The sequence below is a fragment of the Macrotis lagotis genome, chromosome 4 (assembly GCF_037893015.1).
Source record: "Macrotis lagotis isolate mMagLag1 chromosome 4, bilby.v1.9.chrom.fasta, whole genome shotgun sequence".
NCBI classification, from domain to species: domain Eukaryota; kingdom Metazoa; phylum Chordata; class Mammalia; order Peramelemorphia; family Peramelidae; genus Macrotis; species Macrotis lagotis.
Genome location: NC_133661.1, coordinates 188839139 through 188862763, shown reverse-complemented (window position 1 = coordinate 188862763; position 23625 = coordinate 188839139). Strand labels below are relative to the sequence as shown.

General features: G+C 33.2%; 1 protein-coding gene and 1 pseudogene across 1 annotated transcript; both read right to left on the bottom strand.

The window, feature by feature from the left end:
- Positions 1-214: 214 nt before the first annotated feature.
- Positions 215-1144, bottom strand: LOC141520193 (olfactory receptor 4L1-like; annotated as a pseudogene).
- Positions 1145-9636: 8492 nt separating this feature from the next.
- On the bottom strand, positions 9637-10575 carry LOC141522819 (olfactory receptor 4K13-like). The gene has a single exon (XM_074236256.1). The coding sequence runs from the start codon at positions 10573-10575 to the stop codon at positions 9637-9639; it is 939 nt and encodes a 312-aa protein (XP_074092357.1).
- Between the last annotated feature and the right edge of the window lie 13050 nt (positions 10576-23625).

The following is a 23625-nucleotide window of genomic DNA, read 5'->3' as shown; positions in this document are numbered from 1 at the left end:
TTGTGAAATCTTGGGCAACTCATCTAACTGCTCTCTACTCCAGCTTCTTTAACTATAAAAAGGGAGATAATGATAGCACTTAGGTCCCAGTGTTGTTATGAGAAATAAATGACTATATATATATATATATATATATATATATATATATATATATATATATAAATTTTGTATTCAATGAAAAGGAAACATTTTAAGTCATCAGCCTCCTATAGGTCTATCTAGAGCTAATATTCTGAGTCCTCAGTTTTTTCATGGCCATTTTCATCTCTTAATTCCTCAGAGTATAAATAATGGGACTTAGTAAGGGTGTGGTTACAGTATAAAAGATAGAGATTATTTTGTTTCCTGAAAAGTTGCTAAATGGCCAAGCATAAATGAAGATATATGGCCCAATGAAGAGAGTCACCACAGTGATGTGAGCAGACAATGTACACGTAGCTTTGGAAAAACCCCCAGAAGATCTATGCTGAATGGTGACCAGAATGACTGTGTAAGACACAAGCAATAGAATGAAACAAATCAGTGAGAGTAGTCCACTGTCAGCAATAACAAAGAGTTCCAGGATGTAGGTGTCCTTACAGGCAAGTTTGATCACTAAGGGAAGGTCATAGAAAAGAATGTCCACTACATTGGGTCCACAGAAGGGCAAATTTACAGTTAGAACCATTTAACTCATAGTGTGAATAAAGCCAATTGTCCACGAGAATAGCACAAACCCATAGAGCATGTGCTGAATCATGATAGATGTTTAATGAAGAGGTTTGCATTTAGCAACATATCTGTCAAAGGCCATGGCAATGAGGAGAGTTGCCTCACTGCCACCAAATACATGCATGAAGAACATTTGAGCCAAACATCCCCAGAAGGAGATAGATCTTTCTTCACTGAGCAAGTCTGCAATCATCTTAGGTGTAGTGACAGTAGAGAGGCACATGTCAAAAAAGGAGAGGTTGCCAAGGAGGAAGTACATTGGAGAGTTCAGATGGGAACTAAATATCACAGTGACCATAATTAGGAGGTTGACTATGACAGTGGTGCCATAGAGCATGAAAAAGAAGAGAAAATAGAAAACCTGAAGTTCCCATGATCCAGAAAGACCTAGCAAAAGAAATTCAGAAATTGTGTATTTATTCATGATATTCATTGGTCCAGCTGTTCCAAATGTCCTTTAAAGCAAAATGAAGCAGAAATGAATTATAAGACCTATTTTTAGTTACTCATATTCAGTTCCAAAATAGAAAATATTAAATAGATAAGAGAAAATTAATATATTCATAAACTTATGTATTTTTTGACTTTACCATTTACACTTACAGGTTTTTTTTTTCCAGGATTCATATAACTTATCTGCCTTTGAATCAACATACCATTTAATTGAATTCAGTTCAAGAAATATTTTTAAGCATATATAAAGTTAAAGAATCTGAGTGAAGATCAGAGTAATACTCATAAATGACTATTTGAAGGATATTAAATAAATATTTCAGAAACTTTCATGATACATGGAAACATCGTAAAATAAATTCAGATATTAAAGGTTTATTTATTAGCTCAAGGGAGAAGTACATCACAGGTCTGAGTCAGTATAGCACACTAAAAATGTATGATGAAGTACCTAAGCAAAAGATATAAGCAAAAGAGTGGACAAAAGAAAAAGAATTGGTCATATGATGAGAAATAATCACTGATAGACTGATGGTTTAGAATATAGGAATCCCATTACTTTCAATAAAAAGCAGGGAAGGTCACTAGGATTTTAGATAGATCTGCTGTAGCAAACTCATGGGAAGACATAGAAAAATGCCACAAGAAGAGGAAGAAATGGTTTGTGATCTGCATCATTGGAGAGGACATTCCAATTGATATGATCACAAATTGATTTGGTAACATGCAAAGTACTACAGTAGTTTCTGAGCATGAAAAGCAAAAGTGAAACAATCTTTTTATGATCTAAGACAGACATTTTTAATATCAAATTTTTCTCAGGCAATATGTTTGAAAGTTGTAAAAGAATATTGAGATAGCTCACAGATGGGGGCGGCTAGGTGGCGCAGTGGATAGAGCATGGGCCCTGCAGTCAGCAGTACATGAGTTCGAATTTGACCTCAGACACTTAATAATTAACTAGCTGTTTGGCCTTGGGCAAGCCATTTAACACCATGTTCTTGAAAAAAAAAAGATAGCTCAGAGATCAAATACAGCTATCTCATTTCAAATATGAAAGAATGGAGTTGAGAATAGCTTTCTTTTTCTTTTTCTTTTTCTTTTTGATATTGGTCTTGACTCTTTCCACTTGAATGTTTGCCCATAAATGTGCAGAAGTCATTAAATATTTCAAGCTCTATGAAACAATTTGCTGCTAAAGATTAATTTGTTCATGGAATAAACAATTATTGGTTAATTCCATTTGAAATTTCAAATCAATAAGTAAACACTAATTCTTGTCCCTGATCTATGCAAAGCATTATCAAAATGTATTACTCACTTTCCCTTCTATCACCTGCCTTCTGTGTAAATAGGTTTATTTGTGTTGGATATAGAGAGTGAAATAGATGACCATAAGCAAGAAAATTGAATCTAAATATATAGCTTTCCTTATGTTGGAGCATGCCACATTATTTATCCTAGATCATATTTAAAGAACCCAAGGAATAGGAAACATAACCTATTTGTTTGTGACTAATGATCTTTCTGATTACAGCAAATTTAATGTATGTAATTGAAAATAATGCAGTATCTGAGGATATACCAAGGAGGCAAAGTGCAAAAGGGGGTAGTTAGGTGGTACAGAACTGAAGTCAAAAAGGCTCTTCAGACATTTACCATGTGCGTGAATCTGAACAATACGTTTAACCTTTTTTGTCTCGGTTCCTAATCTCTAAAATGAGTTGGAGAAGGAAATGATGAAATTTTTCCAAAGGAAATCACAAAAGAGATCACAGAAAGTTGGACATGAATAAAAATAACTAAACAACAAAACTGCAAAAAGATATAGGAAATGAGGGAAAATGGCAAATAACAATTGATTAGATTTAGTAAAAGAAAGGAAAGGGAAGCAAAGGTAATGCCAAAGCAGTTTTGACAGGGTTCTGAAAAAGTATAATAGGATTGTTATTGATACTAATGAAGATTATAGGAGTACAATTTTTTTAAATAGGGGTATTTTGGGGGGGGTAAGAGCTGTCCATTTTATTTTTAATTTTCATGATTCATTATGAAACAAAAGTTAACTGGTTTCTTTTGGAAAATGGACATAATAATATTGTATATTTGGGAATCATCTGTACATAATTTTTTGTTGAAACATAGAAATGGATGAACTCTTTGAGGGAATGAATATAGACAAATGTGAGGAAGAGACAAATGACAGTCCTTTTGATGGAGTATGATAGCAATAAAAGAAGATTCAATAAAAATAGCAAAGAAAGAGATGAGCAAAAAAGAAAAAAATGAAATACAGAACCATTGTTTGAAACCATGACAGAAGAGAGTTTTTAAGCATGCAAAAAATTTTATTGGAAGATGAATTACATATATTAAATGTGCTATAATCTGAAAGGCAACTTGCTATAGAACAGAAAGAGTCATCATTGGAGTCAAAGAGAGTTGAACATATACTGACACTGAGCAAGACTTTTAATTTCTCATAAACACTAGGCAACTCTCTAAAACTAGAAGTGAAGTAGCAAAGCATAAATACATATTATGCCCTGTACCTGAATTATTAAAACAATATTATAAGTGTTCTTTTCTAATTCACTTTTCTGCATATAGCTACTGAGATTAACTTTCTCAAATGCCACCTTTAATTTCACAACTTAATTATGGGGTTAGTGATCATTCCCTAATTATTATTTCATTGGCTCTCATATCACTGTAACTCTCCAGACAACACAACTGTTAAAAACTTCCAGAACGTATTTTGCTAAGGTAATTAGATTGTTTTTACCCTTCACAGAAATACCCTCATTTCTCTGTTTTTGTGATTTTTAACATGATTTTTCCTCTACCTATACATCATCTTCATTCTTTTTGCCAATCCATGTTCTTTGTACTAGATACAGTGATAAAAAACTTAAAAAGTAGCAAACAGATCAATATGCAGCACTGATGATAATGCCTTAGACAAAGGGGAAAGAAGATGTCAGTTTAAATCTGGCCTCATATATCATTAATTTTATGACCTTGGATATGTTATCTCTGCTTTTCAGTTTCACCATTTGTAAAATGGTGGTAATAATAGCACTTACCCCAAGGTATTGTCCTGAGGAAAAGATTACAATATTTTAAAGAGTTTTGCAAACCTTTAAGTGGTATATAAATTCTTTTGTTGATCAGTCATTTCAGTCATGCCTGACACCTCATGATCCCATCTCTGGCTTTCTTGAAAAGATACTAAAGTGATTTTCCCTGTTTTCTCCAGTATATTTTACAGTTGAGAAAATTGAGATAAACAGTGCTAAGTGCCTTGACATAGGTCACACAGATAATAAGTGTCTGAGGTCAGACTTGAATTCAGGAAGCTGACTCTTCTTAACTCCTGGTCTGGCACTTTATCAAATTGGAATACTTAATTTCCCTCTACATAAATTCTAATTAATATGAGTATTACTATTATTACTATTATTTTATGCCGATTTGTGATTGTAGCCATAGCCACAGTTATTTGTTTTCATATGATTTAATGTATGATGTTACTATCTAGAAGAAAAACCTTTTTTCTATGTTGATCCACCCATACCCATCAATTATCACTATGACTTGGAATTATAGTTTTTATTGTGAGCATTTAGGCCCTTTTAGAAAACAGGCAAGCCATGATCTCAATCTGAATTCATCCAGATTATCACTATAAATCACAGGTTTCTTTGCTTAGAATTTTACTTGCCTACTTGTTCTAATGCCCAAAGCAGCATATTCATCACAAGTATTTGGTTCTTATCCACTTACTATTCTCCCTCTGACATTGCTGCTATATGTAAAATGTTATTAAAATCATTCATGTTAGAGGTTACTTTAAATGACTGAATTCCCAAACCTTGGGAATTCAATTTTCATGGGAGTTATTAAAACATTAAGTCAATGTCCTCAAGGAAAGAAATTTACATATCTGACCTTAGAAAGGACAATGACTCTATAGAGAAGGGCCAAAGATGATAACAGGGAATAGCTACAGATAATAGTTAGAATTTTTCCTCAAGGATAGCCATTCCTGTAATATGTTGACTTTCCTTGACTCAGTTTTTTTCCTCATATGTTGTCCTCTTCCCTTCTTCATTTTACACAAAATGTTAAAACCAACCTCCTGAAATGCAGGCATGAGTCTCCAGATTCTGAGACAAAATATTCCGAGAATAGCATTATTTATGTGAATTTTTATGGAAATTTTGCAGTTTTAGTCTACATTAATTATTCGGATAGTTGAGGCAGATAGGTAGTACAGGGAATAGAACATTTCGCCCATAATCAAGGGGAAAAAGTTCAAGTTCAAATACATTTGAGTATCTAAGGGTCAACTAGGTGGTGCAGTGGATAGAGCACTGGTTCTAGAGTCAGGAAAATCTGAGCTCAAATTCGGGTTTGGGCACTTAATAATTACCTAGCTGTCTGACCTTGGGCAAGTCACTTAACCTCATTGCCTAAAATGAAAACAAAATAAAAAAAGATTTAAGTATCTAGTCTCAGATACTTATTGATTGTGGTTTCTTGGGGAAATCAATTCCAATCTACATCAATTTCCTCATCTTTAAAAGAGAGGATAATGCTAGCATATACTTCCAAAGGTTGTTATGAGCATAAAATAAAGCATTTTGATGGGGAGACATGAATTAATATGAGCCTTATAAATCAAAGAAACACTACCACTTTAACCACTGTATACCCTTGCACACTGAGGAAAATAATCCAGAGCCATGAACCCAAGAGCTCTGGAAATATCAGATTTTCTCTAATCATTGGCCCTCATTCCACAATTCATTGAGGAGAGAAACTATGGAAAAGGGGTCAAACTTCCTTTTCATTACCAGCAACAATTGCTGACCCACTGTCAGAAATAGGCAAATAGGCATCAAAGCTCTGAGTTGCCACCTTAGATTATTGATCTTGCTGTAAGTCTAGCCCTTGTAGCCAACATTAAGGGAAGCAACTCTTGTGGGGAAAGAGTCAGCCAACTCCACTAACGTACCACTACTGGTCACTCATAGGACAGACAAATCATTCCACTTGTAACACCATATCATCCTACTTTAGAGGCAAGAGGCATATAAATCATACCATCATCCCTTTAACTACTGTCATCTCTCAGAGTCTGATGGAGACAGCAGAGTTTTAGAATAGTAATGCTTTCAATCCATTGGTTTCAGTCATCTTCCCATGAAACAACTTGCAGGGCGATGTAGTCTGGCAATTACTCTTACATGTGCTTTAGCTACAGTTACTGTAGACCCAGAAAAGAGGGTTCATGTTACCAGAATCCTTGGCACTATCAAATGGTTCAATAAATATCAGAAAGTGATAATAATTTTGTCAGTGGAAATAAAAAAGACATTACTATATACTTTGGCATTAGACCCTAATGATCATGGGGTATTTCTACCTGACATAACTGAAATCTTCTCTATATTTTGTGTTCTTCATTGGATTGTAAGTTTCTGGAGAACAGGGACTCTTACTTTATATCTATCTACAGGATGTTTTGCACAAGGAAAGTGTTTGTTTGACACTTGTAGAATATATAGTAAACTTTAAAACATCATTTTAATATTAGTTATTATGTTTGGTTCGACTTTATTGCTCATTTTCATTTGTCAAGATGCCTTTAAGATATATAATACTTTCTGGGCCAAGGACATTTGCTTAGACCAAATAACAAATATGTTTTTCTTGCACAAATCCACTCTATAAATAATCCCTAGTTCTGTTGAAGAAATCACCATTTTCGTTTTCTTCTAACTTTGGAACATCAATCTTAAATTCACATCCTCACTTTATCATTCCACATAGCCAATCAGTCACCAAATCTAGTCATTTGTAACTATACAACATTTCTCATTTGATCCTTTCTCTTTATTCATAAAGTCACCATCTTAGTTCAAGACCTGATAAATTTTCATTTGCATTGTGCAATGGATTCCTAATTGGTCACCAAACCTCTGTCCTCACTTCAACTCATTCTCCACATACCTACCAAGGTGATTTTCCTTAAGTGTAAATCTAACTTGTGCTCCCTTACTCAATAAAATATCCTATTGCTTCTAGGACAGAATGTCAATTCTTTATTTAGCTTTTAGAGCCTTTCACAATTTGTCTTCAACTTATCTTTCTCGCCTAATTGCATGTTTTTCCCCTTTTCACATTCCATAATATAGTCAACTGGCATTGTATCTAATTGTCCCTATATTACACTCTTGTCCTCATCTGTATGTCTTTGCAATGGCTCGTTTTGAAAAAAAATTGACTAGATTTAAGTTTTAAACTGTTAAAATAATGCATCAAGGATGTTTGATTTCATCACTGTAGGAAGTTCCTTCACCAGTACAGATCACAGCTCTTTCATATTATCATTGATGTGTCTTAGTTGGATGACTTGCCCTTGTTTACACAATTACAAAGCATTTATGTCAAGTCTTAGTTCCAAGACTAGCAGTTTCTCCTAGGATAACTGAACTTATATTTTAAAAATGTTTTGATAATTGTATTTCAATATAATTTGTTCCTTTTTTAATCTCATGTATTTTATCATTTACATTTAAGAACATGATTTTGGGGAGTGATCCCCAGACTGGCTCCAGAGGGGTCCAGGACACAAATGTGGTTAAGAACCTGTGCAACTCACCAAGGTGCCTCTTGTGGTATAACTGGATGCTAACTCGCTTTTAAGGAAACTTCCTTTGCTAAGGCAGATTAACAGCTATTCTCTATTTGAGAGTAATTGAGAACATTGAGAAGTTAAATGACTAGCTTATAGACTCATGAGGAGTTAGTTTATGGATAGAGCACTGGGCCAAGTCAGGAAGTCCTGAGTTCAAATCCCCTTCAGATATTTACTAGTTCTGTGACCCTGGGCAAGTCATTTAACCCTATTTGTCTAGAATTTTCTCATCTATTAAAGAAAGCAATGGTTCTTAGCCATGCTTGGAACCAACTTATCCATTCCTGGAATCAGCTCACCTCCACCTCATGGAGATACAATTCAGGCAAATGCTTCTATATAGTCTTCATCATCCTACCCCCCCTCAATTACTTGGACTTTCTCTCTCTAATCAACTTCATATTTGTACAGTACAATATATATGGACATATTTTCTTCCAAATAAAATGTAAGTTCTCTGAAAAGAACCACTTATTCTTTTTATCTTCATAAGTGTCTTATATGTATCTGAAATGTAGTATTTAATACATGTTAGTTGATTGATTGATAGTGAAGCTAAATTGTATCTATTGATGACTTGTTCCCACTTCTATATTCATATATTTAGTATTATTCCTCATATAACAAGTATGATATAACAGATACAGAACTACACTCACAGCGAGAAAGATCTAGATTTAAATCCTCCTTTTGAAACATACTGGTTATATGACTCTAAACAAATAATTTAAGCTTTTAGTACCTCAAAAAGCTAAGTTAGAAATTGAAAAAAGGAGGAAATATATCATCAGAAGAAGGAGTTCCCTTTGCCAATAAAACAGCAACTTATTTGCAAATGGACTTTAAAGACTATGCATATCAATATTCTCATATTATTAGAGCACTAGGTCTGGAGTTAGGAAGATCTGAGTTCAAATTCAGTTTCAGTCACTTTCTAGCTATGTGACCCTGGGAAATTTACTTAACTTTTTATGTGCCTCCGTGTCTCCACCTATAAATGAGGAAAATTACAGTGGAAAGATTCTAGTTCACAGAGCTATTGTAAGGATCAAATAAGCTAGCATTTGTAAAGTCTTATGTCAGTGTTTATATTTAGTTGGTGCCAAATAAATAACCCCTCCCTTTTACCTTCTTATATGATACTAAAGTCAAATTATGTACAGGATGGGGATGAAGAGTTAAATGACTTACCTAGGGCCATGCAGGTATTAAGTTCCAGAAAGGAAATTTGAATGCTGGCTTACTGACTCCAGAGCCAGTATTCTTCCTATTATTTTTATTCCCCAGCTGAGAGATCAGATAACAGAATACATGGAGTTTAGGTTATTTATTTTTGGTTTCCTTCAAGCACAGAAATAATGAACCTTCAGTCTTCTAATGGTTTTTTTTTCCTCCAAATGATGGTTATTTTTTCAGATAGAGGGGAACTAAAATATTTGAGTTTTTAGAATTTTCATAGATTTAATTCTGGAAGAGTTTACTGAAAACCTTATAATTTTTAGGTTAATGAAATAGACCCAGACAATTTCTGTACTTTATATGTGAAAAAAATCAGTAAAATTGGACATAATATTGCAATAAAGACCATCAGGACATGACTGAATGAGTTTTGGGCATGTCATATTCACACAAAGTAACTTGCAAGCATATAGAGGCTTATGGATAACAAGAATAATTCGACTTTCTTTTTTCAGGATCATTATCTTCAGGGTTAGGGTAGATAATGCTGCCCACTGAAGCTAATAATTACAGTGATATTATGGCAATTAGAAGGTCAATCTGCAACCCACATGATGATTTTTCAATTTTTTAATAGATCTCTTCATATCTTTATTTCTGAATGTATAAATAATTGGATTCAATAGGGGGGTAAAAATAGTGTAAAACACAGAAAGGGTCTTATCCATTGAGATGTTACTGAAGGGCCACACATAAATGAAGATACATGGTCCAAAGAAAAGAGCTACTACTGTAATATGTGCGGATAATGTGGAGAAAGCCTTGGAGGATCCACCAGAGGAGTGAAATCTAACAGTGATTAAGATGATACTATAGGAGATAAGCAGGAGGATGAAGCAAATCAGTGAGAGTAATCCACTGTCTGCAATGACCAACAGCTCTAGGATATAAGTATCAAGGCAGGCAAGCTTGATCACCCTTGGAAGGTCACAGAAGAAACTGTCAATGACATTAGGTCCACAGAAGGGCAAAGTCACTGTAAAAATCATCTGACTCATGGTATGTACAAAACCAGTGGTCCAGGAGAGCAGCACAAGCCCAAAGCAGGCACGATGATTCATGATGGTTGCATAATGGAGAGGTTTGCATATGGCTATGTATCTATCAATTGCCATGCCAACAAGTAGCATCATTTCACTGCCACCAAAGAGATGGAGGAAAAACATCTGGGCCATGCATCCCTGGTAGGAGATAGCCTTATGCTTACTGGCTAAGCTATGAATCATTTTGGGGGTAGCAAAAGAGGCCAGGGACATATCAATGAAGGAGAGGTTGGCCAATAAAAAGTACATGGGAGAATGAAGATGAGGGTCAAAGGTCACTGTAAGGATGATAATGAGGTTGCCACACACAATGGCTGTGTAGGTAATGGAAAAAAATATAACAAAGAAAATCTGCAATCCACGAGACTCAGTGAGTCCTAGCAAAATAAATTCTGCTATCATTGAGAGGTTTCCTTGTTCCATATCATTTCTTGGCTTTTTAATCTGATATTACCTGAAGGAAAGATAATTAGGAAGCAATTACTTTTCTATAGATAGAAGTTAACACTCAAATTTGAAATGATAATGTAAAAATATTTGTGCATTTTCATGAAAATGAAGTTCAAATATAATTATGTTTGAATACTCCAAGATTTGTGTTATTTATATTTTGGCATCAGAATACTTGATCTTATAGAGCTGGAAATGTCCTTAATTATCTGATCCAGGTGAGATATAACTATCCCTAGTATTCTGATTTCAATGAAGTCCTATATCAATAACTTGAAGGTATACTTAAATCCTGGAAGACTTTGACATGGGAATTAATATATATATCTGTTCTCATAGGACCCATATATCCAAATTCCAAGAGATTCATCATTAGAAATTTGACTACCTGGTAATGATCATTTTGTTCTTGTTGGTGGTCACAGATACTCAGTAATCTTTCTCCTTAAGTATGATTAGACATTACTAGTATGCTTGTAATTGTTTAGTCTTAAGTTTTAAAAAATAAGCATTGCACACTTTAAGTTTAGTCTGCATTATTAAATTTTTCCTATCGCTTTCTTATTTTGAAAAGTATTAGCAAAGTAATGATTCAAGCACTGATTTGCAAAGTGTGCTATTTTCTGAGATGTAGATGCTCACATTAAAAATTTCACAACTGATTTTCACATGCATATTTGATTTTGCTCCTGCATGCCCCTACCTGTAGGTTTTTTTTTTTTTTTTTTTTTATGGAGGGATTATCTAGACAGATTTACAGCTCTTTGAAACATTCAAGCATCACAGTTTTCATGGGGGATAGGTTGGTTTGTCTGCAACTTATAGTCTTAGAGACAAGCCTGAGACAATAAAGGAAATGACTTACATAGTTTAATAATCAGTGTGTGGTAGAAAAGGAACTAGAACAAATCTATCCTGATTTCCACTTTGCTTTTCATCACAGACCATAAATTGTAAAATTTTCAAATTTGAAAGATATTAGAGGTAATCTTAGAAATCAGGCATCACAAATACCTAAAGGAAAGTAACTCTACTCCTCTTTAGCTACATAAATCTATTAATAGGAGCAATATATTTTCTATTGTAGATCCAGAGCTAAGTCAGAGGAACATTGAAAAATTCATTTCCATTTGAAAAAAATGTATTTTAAAGAAAGCTATAGTCTGATGAACCACTAATATTATAGAGAAGTAGTTCCATAAAATTTCTGGAAGGGGAGAGAAAAGGATAAAAAATAGGTGGTCAAAGAGAGATCAGTATGTAGGTAGTTTCAGTATATATGTGAATTACAATCACTTTATGAAGGAAGAAATAAATTTTAGAATGCCACTGTCCTCATTTTTTCTTCTTACTAGATTTGTAGCACAGAAATCCTGAAAGAAGCCTTCAGCAGTCCATTATTAATCCATCGTCCTGACTTTACTAAGTAATACTTTTAATAAAATTGTAGGAAATGAATATTGGACCAATAAATTTAAGGTCTAAGTAACTTACACATAGTAGCTCCATAAATATTAATTGAATTAAATAGAATTATTTTTGAAGAGTATCTCGATAATAAGAGGTGAGAAATATCTTTCAGCATTCTAAGATTTAGTTAATAACTACCACCAGTCCACTACTATCCAGGGTTTGTCTCCCACAATAATACCAATAAAAATCAGTTTCAATTACTGTATCAGGCAATGATATCATCTAGATGATTCCTCAACCTGATCTTCTATATGTATGTCTGAATCCATGTATTTGTCTCACCCTATAATTTCACTGGTATAAGGAACTTCTGCTATTCTTAGAGAATTGCATGGAACATGGGAGAATTTAGGTATCTTGCAAAATCCCACAGTCAGACACGATTTGAACCCAGTTCTTCCTGATTCTAAGAATGGGTCACTACCTGTTACATCAAAGATTTTTAAACGTTTTCATGTCAGAGACATTTTTGGCAATATATTGCAGCTACGAATCCCTTAAAGGAATAAGGATTTGCTGCCTACATTCATAAGTAAAGAAAATTAAAGACATAACTCTTTTCTCATCCAGGTTCTCAGACCTTTCTGAAATCTATTCACAGGGGTCAGGTTAAAAACTTGTGTAATATGCCATTTTGCTATATATGAAATCAAGTAGAGGTTTGAAGAGTTAAGATTTACTGTCTCTTATAATTCTAAGTTGTTATAAGATTTTTATTCATTTTCAAAGAAATTCAAAATAAGGTACCAAGTTTTTGCTTTTGTATTATATATATATATATGAACTGTTCTTTTTTTCTTAAAATCAATATATATATGCAATATCAAAATTAATTGTGCTTGAAAGTCATAATATTAAATTGCTTAATGGATTATATAGTCTCTAAGTCACTAAGCAATAAGACAAATGAAATGAAAACAGTAATTTAAAAGAATACAATTAGAAGATATTTTGTGTATATATATATATATATGGATTGATATGGTGTGTGCATGATATATACTATCATGTGCACCCCATATCAATCAATTTGACTTGATTAATCCAAGGAAAAAATTGATCAGTTCAGACTAGTACCTAGTTTGACTGATTTGTTTTCACTAATTTCTTAGTAAAATAAACCAATAAAATTAGTTAGTTGTTTTGATCTCATAAAGGCATATGTTCGGAACTCTGGGCAGCAAAACATATCCATTGTATATCCAGCGACCCCTCCTAGGATGGAAAACTTGCAATAGTGGTGGGAAATTTCAGAATCTATATTGATTCATCTTGAAGGATATCAATAACAACAAAATAACAACAATCTTCTTTAATATGTTTTTAGGATTTCCAATGTTTCCATTATAGTATTAAACAGTGCAATTACATATTTTATACCCATATTAGAGGTGAAGAAAATGAATCTCTAAAATGTTAAATGATTTCTCCATGATCACACAATGACTGAAGTTAGATTCAACTTAGATATCATGAGTCACAGACCAACTTTATAACCAATAAACCATATTACTCTTCAAAATGAAAATTAACTTTTCCTTTCTTAATCCTTGGAATTATTTTAGTTCTGAAGTGAATCTACCAAGACAAATAACTGTGGTGTCCATTTTTTTTACTATATCATACCTGTGACTTCCTCCATAATATTGTCCTTATATAGTTCTGTGACTATCCATTTTGTCTTCTGAAAGTCAATATTTCTCCATAGTAATTTATATTTGCTAAGCAGATATAATGTGCTGCTAAATTCACTTTTGTTTTGGTATTCTCAATACCAGTCATGCATCATTTTAATATTATACATCTTACCTTATGATACAAACGTCTAGTGTAAGGGAAAAGAACCCTGTGGAGATCATAAAATATGATCTCTCTTTTATCTATAGTTCTCTATGCATATATTATTCTATATGTAAGATTTACTGGAAAACACAAAAATGATTCCATTCATTTCTAAGATATTTGGCTTCTATCATAAAATGATGATATTCTCAGAAGTCATTTTTATATAATTAATTTTTTCATTAATTTATTTGTTTTGTAAACCGCAAGTGATGCACTGGAGACCAAGTAACTCATAACCAGTGAGTAAATTGCAATGGGAGTTGTTATAATAACTTAGCTTAGCTTCCCAGGGATTTTAAAGAAAAAACTTTAAAGATTACTTGTCCATTGAATGTATGATAGAATTTTGATTTAATTTATAGAGTCAAAATATCTAAAGAACTTCTTTATCATGAGTCAGCCAACCAACATTTATTAAGGGCCAACTATGTGATAGGCTCTGTGTTAAAGGGTCGTGTGAATAGATAAATGATAGCTCTCTTTTTCAAGGTAAAATTGGCTGCCTTAAAGTTAAAAAAGTAATCAATAATCTTGAGTGATTCACAATAGATTCTATAGCTGTAGGTGGAGACTAAAAGTCTCTAAAGAGTCTACTAAAGTCTCTAAAAAGTCTACTAAAAGTAATTAAATAAGAATATAGGCCACTGTAGAATATAAATTTATTAAGGTCAGGGGTGCTTTTTTTTGGTCTTTGTATTCCCAAATTCATCATTGTAAAACCACTATATGACACATAATAGGTAGTTTTTGAATACTTATTGAAGGAATGAAAGTTTATATATTTGAACTATTTTCTTATTATGTTAAGCAGAGATTTTAAAGAGATTTCTGGAGAGATGAGTAAACTAATGTTAATTATTATTTATTCTTCTACATTTTACTATCTTGAATGGAAAAACTTTAATATGTTAAAGGTAGTGCATTAGAGGTATTAAAGCAAGCGTTGTCAGTAATTAGTTTGGAAGAAGAAATGTATATGCTTCAGCCAGTTGTATATATCGAGAAATTATGTCTACAAAGACATGATTCCATTCAGAGAATGAATGAACTGGTATATTAAAAATGTGTATGTTTGATTTCTTAGTAGACAAATTTATCTAAGCAAAGTTCATTATGGAAATGAAACTTTAGTCTCTATGTTACTATTGTCTCCATGCTGATTCCAAATATTTGTTTTGCCCTAAAAGCTGGAAGAACACAAAACCTGAGGAACAAAAAGTAGGGAATAGTTAAAAGGTCTTGTTTGATCAGCTAACAGGTGTTCCTATATCCCACTTCTGTTACACATCTCTTTCCAGATGTGTATACCCTTATCTTACTTTTATGCTTTCTATAAAATTTCAACTTATGTATCGCTATTTTATTTAAGATTGCTGGAACTGGAGTTCTTGTCTCCATAACTTTATATACAGGTACTGCTGCATTATGAACAGAATTGAAAACTAGAGATCACTAACTCTGACTCATGATTTCATGATTGACAACAATAGTTGATCAATGGATTCTTGGTAATTTTTATCTGAGACTAAAAAAGAAAGCAACAAATGGATTGGGAGTTTGAGGATTTAGAAAGATATCAGAAGATAGCAGGGAAAAAATCTGATTCTGCCAAATACCCCTTCAAATAACATAAAATAATGCCTCAAATTGAGTTTTAGAGTGGCAGAAACAATAAAGTCAGGTTACCTAGAAGAATTTAGGAAAGATTTAATCCAAAGGGTGGTGGAAGATACTAATGAAGTGTCGATACTACTTCCTCAATAAATAGCAAGCCTTGAGGGGAAATTGTTTTTGCAGTAGCCTTCACTTTGGGAACCTTCATTCTAAGAATGTTGGAGACATCAAATGGCTTATCGGAAAAAAAAAAAAAAACTGAGTACATAGACTACTTGGGGCTGTGGATGCTGCAAAAGAGGAACAATCACAAGAGGTGAGTATGATTATGGAGGAGTAAAGGTCCTGTTTGTAGTTTCTGGAAGAAAAGAACTGACTATAGTCAAATGGAGGATAAAGTCTCTGAGTTTGGTTCAAGGAGAGAAGAGAAATCTGGTGCTTGTGGCTGATTGAGAATTATCAGGGGTACATCTGCTGGACCTCAAAATGAGAAATTTTTGTGGTGGCAGTGGTCCAGAGTGCTCTTGTCCTGACTCAGAAGTGGAAAGGAATAATTGAGAATTCAGAGGTCAAGGCACAAATCAGAAAAGCACTGTCCATAACTGGTCTTGTATCATATTACATTGAAAGAATAAAAAAGTCAAAGACTCCAAGAGAGAGCTCTGAAAACAACAACACAATCACAATAACCACAAACCATGATGCATTATCTCTCACACTATAGGGGCAGAGCCAGATGCTGACATAAAGTAAATCAAGAAATAAGTGATTAAAAAGGTAACAACAGAAAGAGAACCAGAACATAGATAACTACTCTGATGCAAGAAATCAGAGTTCAGACTCAGAAGGCAATGAAGTCAAATGAGCTAAATATAAATCTTCAAAGAAAAAATATAAAATAGTTACAAATTCAAAATGAGTTTTTCAAAAAAGATTTTTTAAGATAGATTTTATTTATTTTGAGTTTTACAATTCCCCCCCATTCTTGCTTCCCTCCTCCTACCCACCACAAAAGGCAGTCTGTTAGTGTCTACATTGTTTCCATGGTATACATTGATCTAAGTTGAATGTGATGAGAGAGAAATCATATCCTTAAGAAAGAAAAATAAATTATAAGAGATACCAAAATTACATAAGATAACTTTTTTTCCTAAATTGAATGTAATAGTCTTTGGTCTTTGTTCAAAATCCACAATTCTTTCTCTGGATATAGATGGTATTCTCCATTGTGGATAGCCCCAAATTGTCCCTGATTGTTGCACTGATGGAATGAAAAAGTCCATCAAGGTTGATCATCACCCTCATGTTGCTCTTAGGGTGAACAATGGTTTTCTAGTTTTGATCATCTTGCTCAGCATCAGTTCATGCAAATCCCTCCAGGTTTCCCTGAATTCCCATACCTCCTGATTTCTAATAGGACAATAATGTTCCATGACATACATAAAACACAGTTTGTTAAGCCATTCCCGAATTGAAGGACATTCACTTAATTTTCAACTCTTTGCCAACACAAATAGGGCTGCTAGGATTATTTTTGTATAAGTGATGATTTTACCCTTTTTCATAATCTCTTTAGGGTATAGACCCAATAGTGGTATTGCTGCGTCAAAGGATATGCACATTCCTTCTGCCTTTTGGGTGTAATTCCAGATTGTTATCCAGAAATTTTGGATAAGTTCACAACTCCACTAACAATGTATTAGTGTCCCAGATTTCCCACATACTTTCCAACATTGATCATTGTCCTTTCTGATCATATTGGCCATTCTGAGAGTTATGACGTACTTCAGAGATGCTTTAATTTGAATTTCTCTAATAAGTAATGATTTAGAGCTATTTTTCATATGACTATGGATCACTTTGATTTCCTCAATTGTAAATTGCCTTTGCCCTTTGACCATTTGTCAATTAGGGAATGACTTGTTTTTTTATATATAAATTTGATTCAGTTTTCTATATATTTTAGAAATGAGTCCTTTGTCAGAACTACTAATAGAAAAAAATGGTTCCCAAATTACTACATTTCTTTTGATCTTGGTTACAGAGGTTTTGTGTTCTAAAGCTTTTTAATTTAATGTACTCAAAATTATGTAGTTTGTTTTTAATGAAATTCTTCATCTCTTCATTTGTCATAAACTGCTTCTTTCCATAGATGTGACAGGAACCTATTACTTGATATTCTAGCTTACTTATAATATTGTCTTTTATGTCTAAATCCTGGATCCATTTTGATTTTATCTAGGTATAAGTTGTGAGGTGCTGGTCGAATCCAAGTTTCTGCCATACTAATTTCCAATTTTCCCAACAGTTTTTATCGAAGAGAGAGTTTTTATCACAGAAGCTGGGCTCTTTGGTTTTATCAAACAGCAGATTGTTATAATCATTTCCTGCTATTGTACCTAGTGCATTCCATTAATCAACCACTTTATTTCTTAACCATTACCAGACATTTTTTATGACTGATGTTCTATAATAGAATTTTAGATCTGGTAGGTCTAAGCCAAATTCTTTTGTGCTTTTTTTTCATTGAATACCTGGAAAATCTTGACTTTGTATTTCTCCATATGAATTTACTTACAAGTTTTTTCTATCTCATTAAAGTAATTTCTTGGAATTTTGATTGGTAAGGCATTAAATAATTTAATTTAGGTAGGACTGTCATTTTTATCATATTAGCTCGGCTTATCCAAAAAAAGTTGATTTGCCCAGTTATTTAAATCTGATTTCATTTGTAAGTGTTTTGTAACTGGTTTCATAAAGTTTTTGAGTCTGCCTTGGCAGGTAGACTCCCCAGTATTTTATATTACCTGAAGTTACTTTGAACAGAAATTTTGCCTTCTAGCTCTTTCTTCTGTATCATGTTAGTTAGTCATATATAGAAATGTTGAGGATTTATGAGGGTTTATTTTATATCCTGTGACTTTTCTAAAGTAGCTAATTGTTTCTAGTAGTTTTTTAGATATTTTTTTGTATTCTTTAAGTATACCATCATGTCATTAGCAAAGAGTGAGAGTATTGTCACTTCTCAATTCTAATTCTTTCAATTTCAATTTCTTCTCTTATAGCTGCAGCTAAAAATTTCTAACACAATATTGATTAGTAATGATGATAATGGACATCCTTGTTTCACCCCTGATCCTATTGGGAATGTTTCTACTTTATCCACATTGCTTATAATGTTTGTTGATACTTTCAGATATATGCTGCTTATTATTCTAAGAAACTTTGCATTTATTTATATGCTCTCTACTCTTTTTAGTAGGAAAGGGAGCTATATTTTGTCAAAAGGTTTTTTCAGCAACTATTGATATAATCTCATAATTTCTAATAGGTTTGTTGTTGATATAATTAATTATATTAACTGTTTTCCTAATATTGAACCAACCCTGAATTCCTGGGATAAATGCTCCTTGTTCATTAATATTATCCTAATGATAATTTGCTGTAATCATTTTGCTAAGATTTTAAGATTTTTGCATCTATATTCATTAAGGAAATAATTTTATTTCTATATATTCTATATATTTCTATATATTTTATCTATATCTATATTTCTATAATTTTCTTTCTCTGTTTTGACTCTTCCTGGTTTAAGAATTTGCACCATATTGGGATTATAGAAAAAAGTTAAGCAGAGTTCAACCTTCATCTATTTTTCCAAAGAGTTTATATAGAATTGGAACCAATTCTTCTTTAAATGTTTGATAGAAATCAGTTGTGAATCCATCTGGCCCTGGAAATTTTTTCTTAGGGAGTTCAATAATGGCTTATGGAATTTATTTTTCTGAGATAGGGTTCTTTAGGTATTTGATTTCTTCTTCACTTAACCTGGGCAACTTACATTTTTGTAAATATTAATCCATTTCACTTAGATTTTCAAATTTGTGTGTATTCAGTTGGATAAAATAATTCTAAGTTATTACTTTAATTTCCTCCTCATGGGTGGTGAGTTCACCTTTTTTCATTTATGCTACTAGCAATTCTTTTTCTTCTTTCTTCTGTGTCATTAGAAATATACTTCTCAAGAGTCTTGAATTACATCAAATGATAATCATTTTCTACTTCACCCCCCTTTTCAAGTACCCTCCAAGGGCTTACAGTCCTCATAAGCCAAAGTGTCATCAAAGCCAAATCATTTCATGAAACATTTGCACCCCCCCCAATTTCCCACATCCCCTTCTTTTGCACCCAACACAGTTACTTAAACCCTTGTTAACTAAGTTATGGATAAACCCTTTTCAGTGGGTTAAAATCCTCTGTCACTAAAAAATCACTTCTGATTTAGTTATTGAGTCTCAAAATGTTTCAAGTACTGGGACATTCTGAATATCTGTCTTATAAACTTTACAATTGATTCCAAGATATGGGAGACACTGGTTCAGGACTGCCCAGCATAGGATGTCCTCATCAGAGAACATGCTTAGGTTTGATAGCAAAGCAGGATTATGGAAGATCAAAGAAAACTGAGACACGAGTTTAGAGTAAACACCCATGGTTTGCATCTGGGTTTTTTATCTCAGTCATAGAGATGTCACCTTGATTCTCTTCAATGGAGAAACAAGAACCAATTATACTCATATCCTCTAAATCCAAATTCTTCAATTAAATTCAACCCTTTAACTATCCTAAAAGGAAAACAACTCTCAAGAGTTACAAGTGTCATATTTTTTTCTTTCAGGGCTGTATACAATTTTATGGGCTTAACTAAGATTTGCTTTCTTTTGTTTCGTTTTTCCTTTCCCTTTCTTGTTTACCTTTTTATGCATCTCTTGAGTTGTATATATGGTGATTAGATTCCCTGTTAAGAGAATTTTATCAGGAAATTTTGGAAGCCCTCTATTTTGAATAAACTATTTTGTAATAGTTTTCATTTTGGGATTCCTTTCAGGAGATGATTGGCTGATATTTTCAATGACTGTTTTCCCATCTGATTCTAGAAAATCAGGGCAGTTTTCCTTGTTGATTCCTTGAAAGATGTTATTCAGGCTCTTTTTTATCATGACTTACAGGAGGTTCAAGATTATTACATTATAACTACTACATGTATTTTTCTGGTTCATTTTTTTCAATGAGTTAGTTTACATTTTCTTCTATTTTTTTCATTTTTTGTAAGTTCAATTTTAATTTTGAGTGATTCTTGATATCCTATAGTCATCAGTCTCCACCTGTCCCATTCAATTCTTTAAGGTATTGTTCTTCAGTTAGTTTTTACATCTCCTTTCTCATTTGATCAATTCTAAGAAAGTGTTGTCTTTTTCCATTTGTTTTGCATTTCTCCAATTGTATTTTTAATGGATATGTTTTCTTCATCAATTTTTGGGCTTCCATTTGCAAGGTGTTAAATGTTTCCTACATTTCCTTACGCAATTTTTCTTCTTGGATTTTTAAAAACTCTTTTGAAAACCCTCTAAAACGTCTTTTTGGGTTGGAGACCCAATTCATGCTCTGCAATTTGCAGTACTTTTTTTCCATCCTCTTTTGAGATGGTGTTTTGATAGTTCCATTCTATAAGGTAACTTTCTATATCCTGGTTTTCTCTGGTTTTTCCTACTTATTCTGAGTAAGCTGAACAAGCTCCTATTTTGAGAACTCTAGAGGTATACCTCATGAGACACTAGAGGCATACAGCTTACTCACTGTAATGAGGCCTTCTGAGTTAGAAATGCTAATGGAATACACTCTGGTCTGGGTTATGCAGCCCAGGAATGCTAACTCAACAGGGGTCTGAGGTACCTGTGTTGGAGCCCTCCCAATCTGTGCCTGAGTTCAGACAATATGACCTCCACTGCAGATCTCCCCTCTAGCTGATAACCTCCCAGCAGATCCTCACTACATCCTACCATTGCCCCAAGCACCAGATTATACTTGCTTGATGTGGGCACATTTGGTATCCATCAGAGAAAGACTTTTCTGGAAATTGGTCCACTCTGCTTTTTTGGGTGGATTCAGTCAATACAGAATCCATTTAGAGGTTTGATTAATATTGTTTTGGAGGGATACCTGGGATAGCTTAAGGAAATTTCTGGCTTCTTTACACCACCTTGGCTCTGCCCCTTCTACTTTTTCAAGGTCATCTGGACATTCATATAGTAATTCTTGGGGTACAATAGAGTTCTACCTTGCCACACCTTAATTTTTAGTTTCATGGCAGTTTACTCCCCAAGTGCCCTATCAAATACTCTATGTAAAATTAGATGGAGCCCATTCCATCTCCCTTTGTATACACTGATCCGCTATCTGAATTATTTTCTGTTCTATCTCTGCTTGTTGGATCCTACCTATCCTTCAGGGATCAGCATGAATGCTACTTTGTTGACAAAGGATTTCTTTCCACTGTAAGATTTAGAAGATAAACTATGATAGACTTGGCTTTTTTCAATTACACAATTATCAAAGACAAATCTTGAAGACTTGTGATGAAAAATGTCATCTACATCCAGAGAATGATCTATGTAATCTGAATAAAGATCTAAGCATACCATTTTGACATTTAAAATTTGTTTTTTCTATCTTGTGTTTTTTGCCTTTTATTCTGATTCTTCTTTCACAACATGACTAATATGGAAATTTGTTTGACAGGTTTGAACAGATATAATCTATATTAGATTGCTTGTTGTTTGGGAGAAGAGGAAGTGAAGGGAGAGATGGAGAAATATTTGGAATTCAAAATCTTTCCAAACTAAACTTTGAAAACTATCTTTACATGTAATTAAAATAGTATTGAGAAAAAATATTTAAATTGACTAAATTTCTGTAAGTTTCAAGCATTCTGAGCATGAAAAAATCCATCCAAAAGTTTAGTACCTATCCTCCACAATTCAATTTTCACGTCCAGGAAAATCCATGAAGTTTATTTGTGATATAATTTCAAAATTAGTAGTCTCCTGATATGATAGTGGAAAAACAAAATTGGTGTTCTTAGTAATTCCCATTTGACTTTGATTGCCAATTAGGTATTTTCAGGTCTCCAAGTGCTGCATCTGCTTTCTCATTATCACCACCCTTCCTGGATATGTTCTTTATACTTTTCTTTTTCTTCCGTCACAATGGAAGGGATCATTCTCTGTCTTTTATTATCTATCTATCTATCTATCTATCTATCTATCTATCTATCTATCCTGTCTATATATCCATTTATCTAATCTAGAAGATAGATCATCATTAAATTACTGAAAGAGACGATCTCCATATTCTCATTACTTCTAAATATTCTAATTCCTGGGAACCTTCACTATAAGTGGTAGGTGAATAAAACAGCATTAAAATATATTTCACCAATATTAGAATATGCTTGCTTATTTACCTTTAGTGATGAATGGAAATGTGCAGGAAGGATAAATATAGGAAAACTTGTAGGCAACCTGGCAAAATGGATAGAATCAGGAGGGACTGGAGGAAGAGAATATAGCTCTAAGAGTCCAGATTGAATCAGAATTTTTAAAAAAATTCAACTACAGATCTTAAACAATAGGTCATAGGCTTCAGAGATAGCAACAGCTGAAGAGATCATTGACAGTTTTCTCTGTTAAATTTGATAAAATGAGATCTCTGAGGAAGATGAAATGTTAGATAACAGTTAACAGCTTTAGTGGCAAAGACAAACAGATTGATATAATAGCTTGATTGCATAGTAGTTAATGTGATTGGATTAAGTGATAGGAAATTATGACTTTTAAGTCAGTCAAAAATTATTAAGCATCTGCTATATGCTAGTCATTGTGCTAAGAGCAGGGGAATCAAGAGAAAAGTAACACTCTCTCCCAAGGAATTTGAAATATAAATGGGGATACACTTGACCACTGAATGACTAATTAAGTCAAAACTGCTTCAAGTTTCATTTTCTTCATATGCAAATGATAACAAAACAGTACCTGCTTCACCTAGTTTTGTTGTAAGAAATAAATAAATAAAATAATGAGCACAAAGCAATTTGGAAATCTTAAAGTGCTATTATGATCTCTAACTAAACAAATATAATATCTGGTATCACTAAGAATTTGGGTTGATTGTTCTGCATTTTAGTGCTCTCTTGTCTTCACTACTGTCTCATAAATCAGATCTTTTGCTGTCTTAAGTCTCCTGATGATCAGG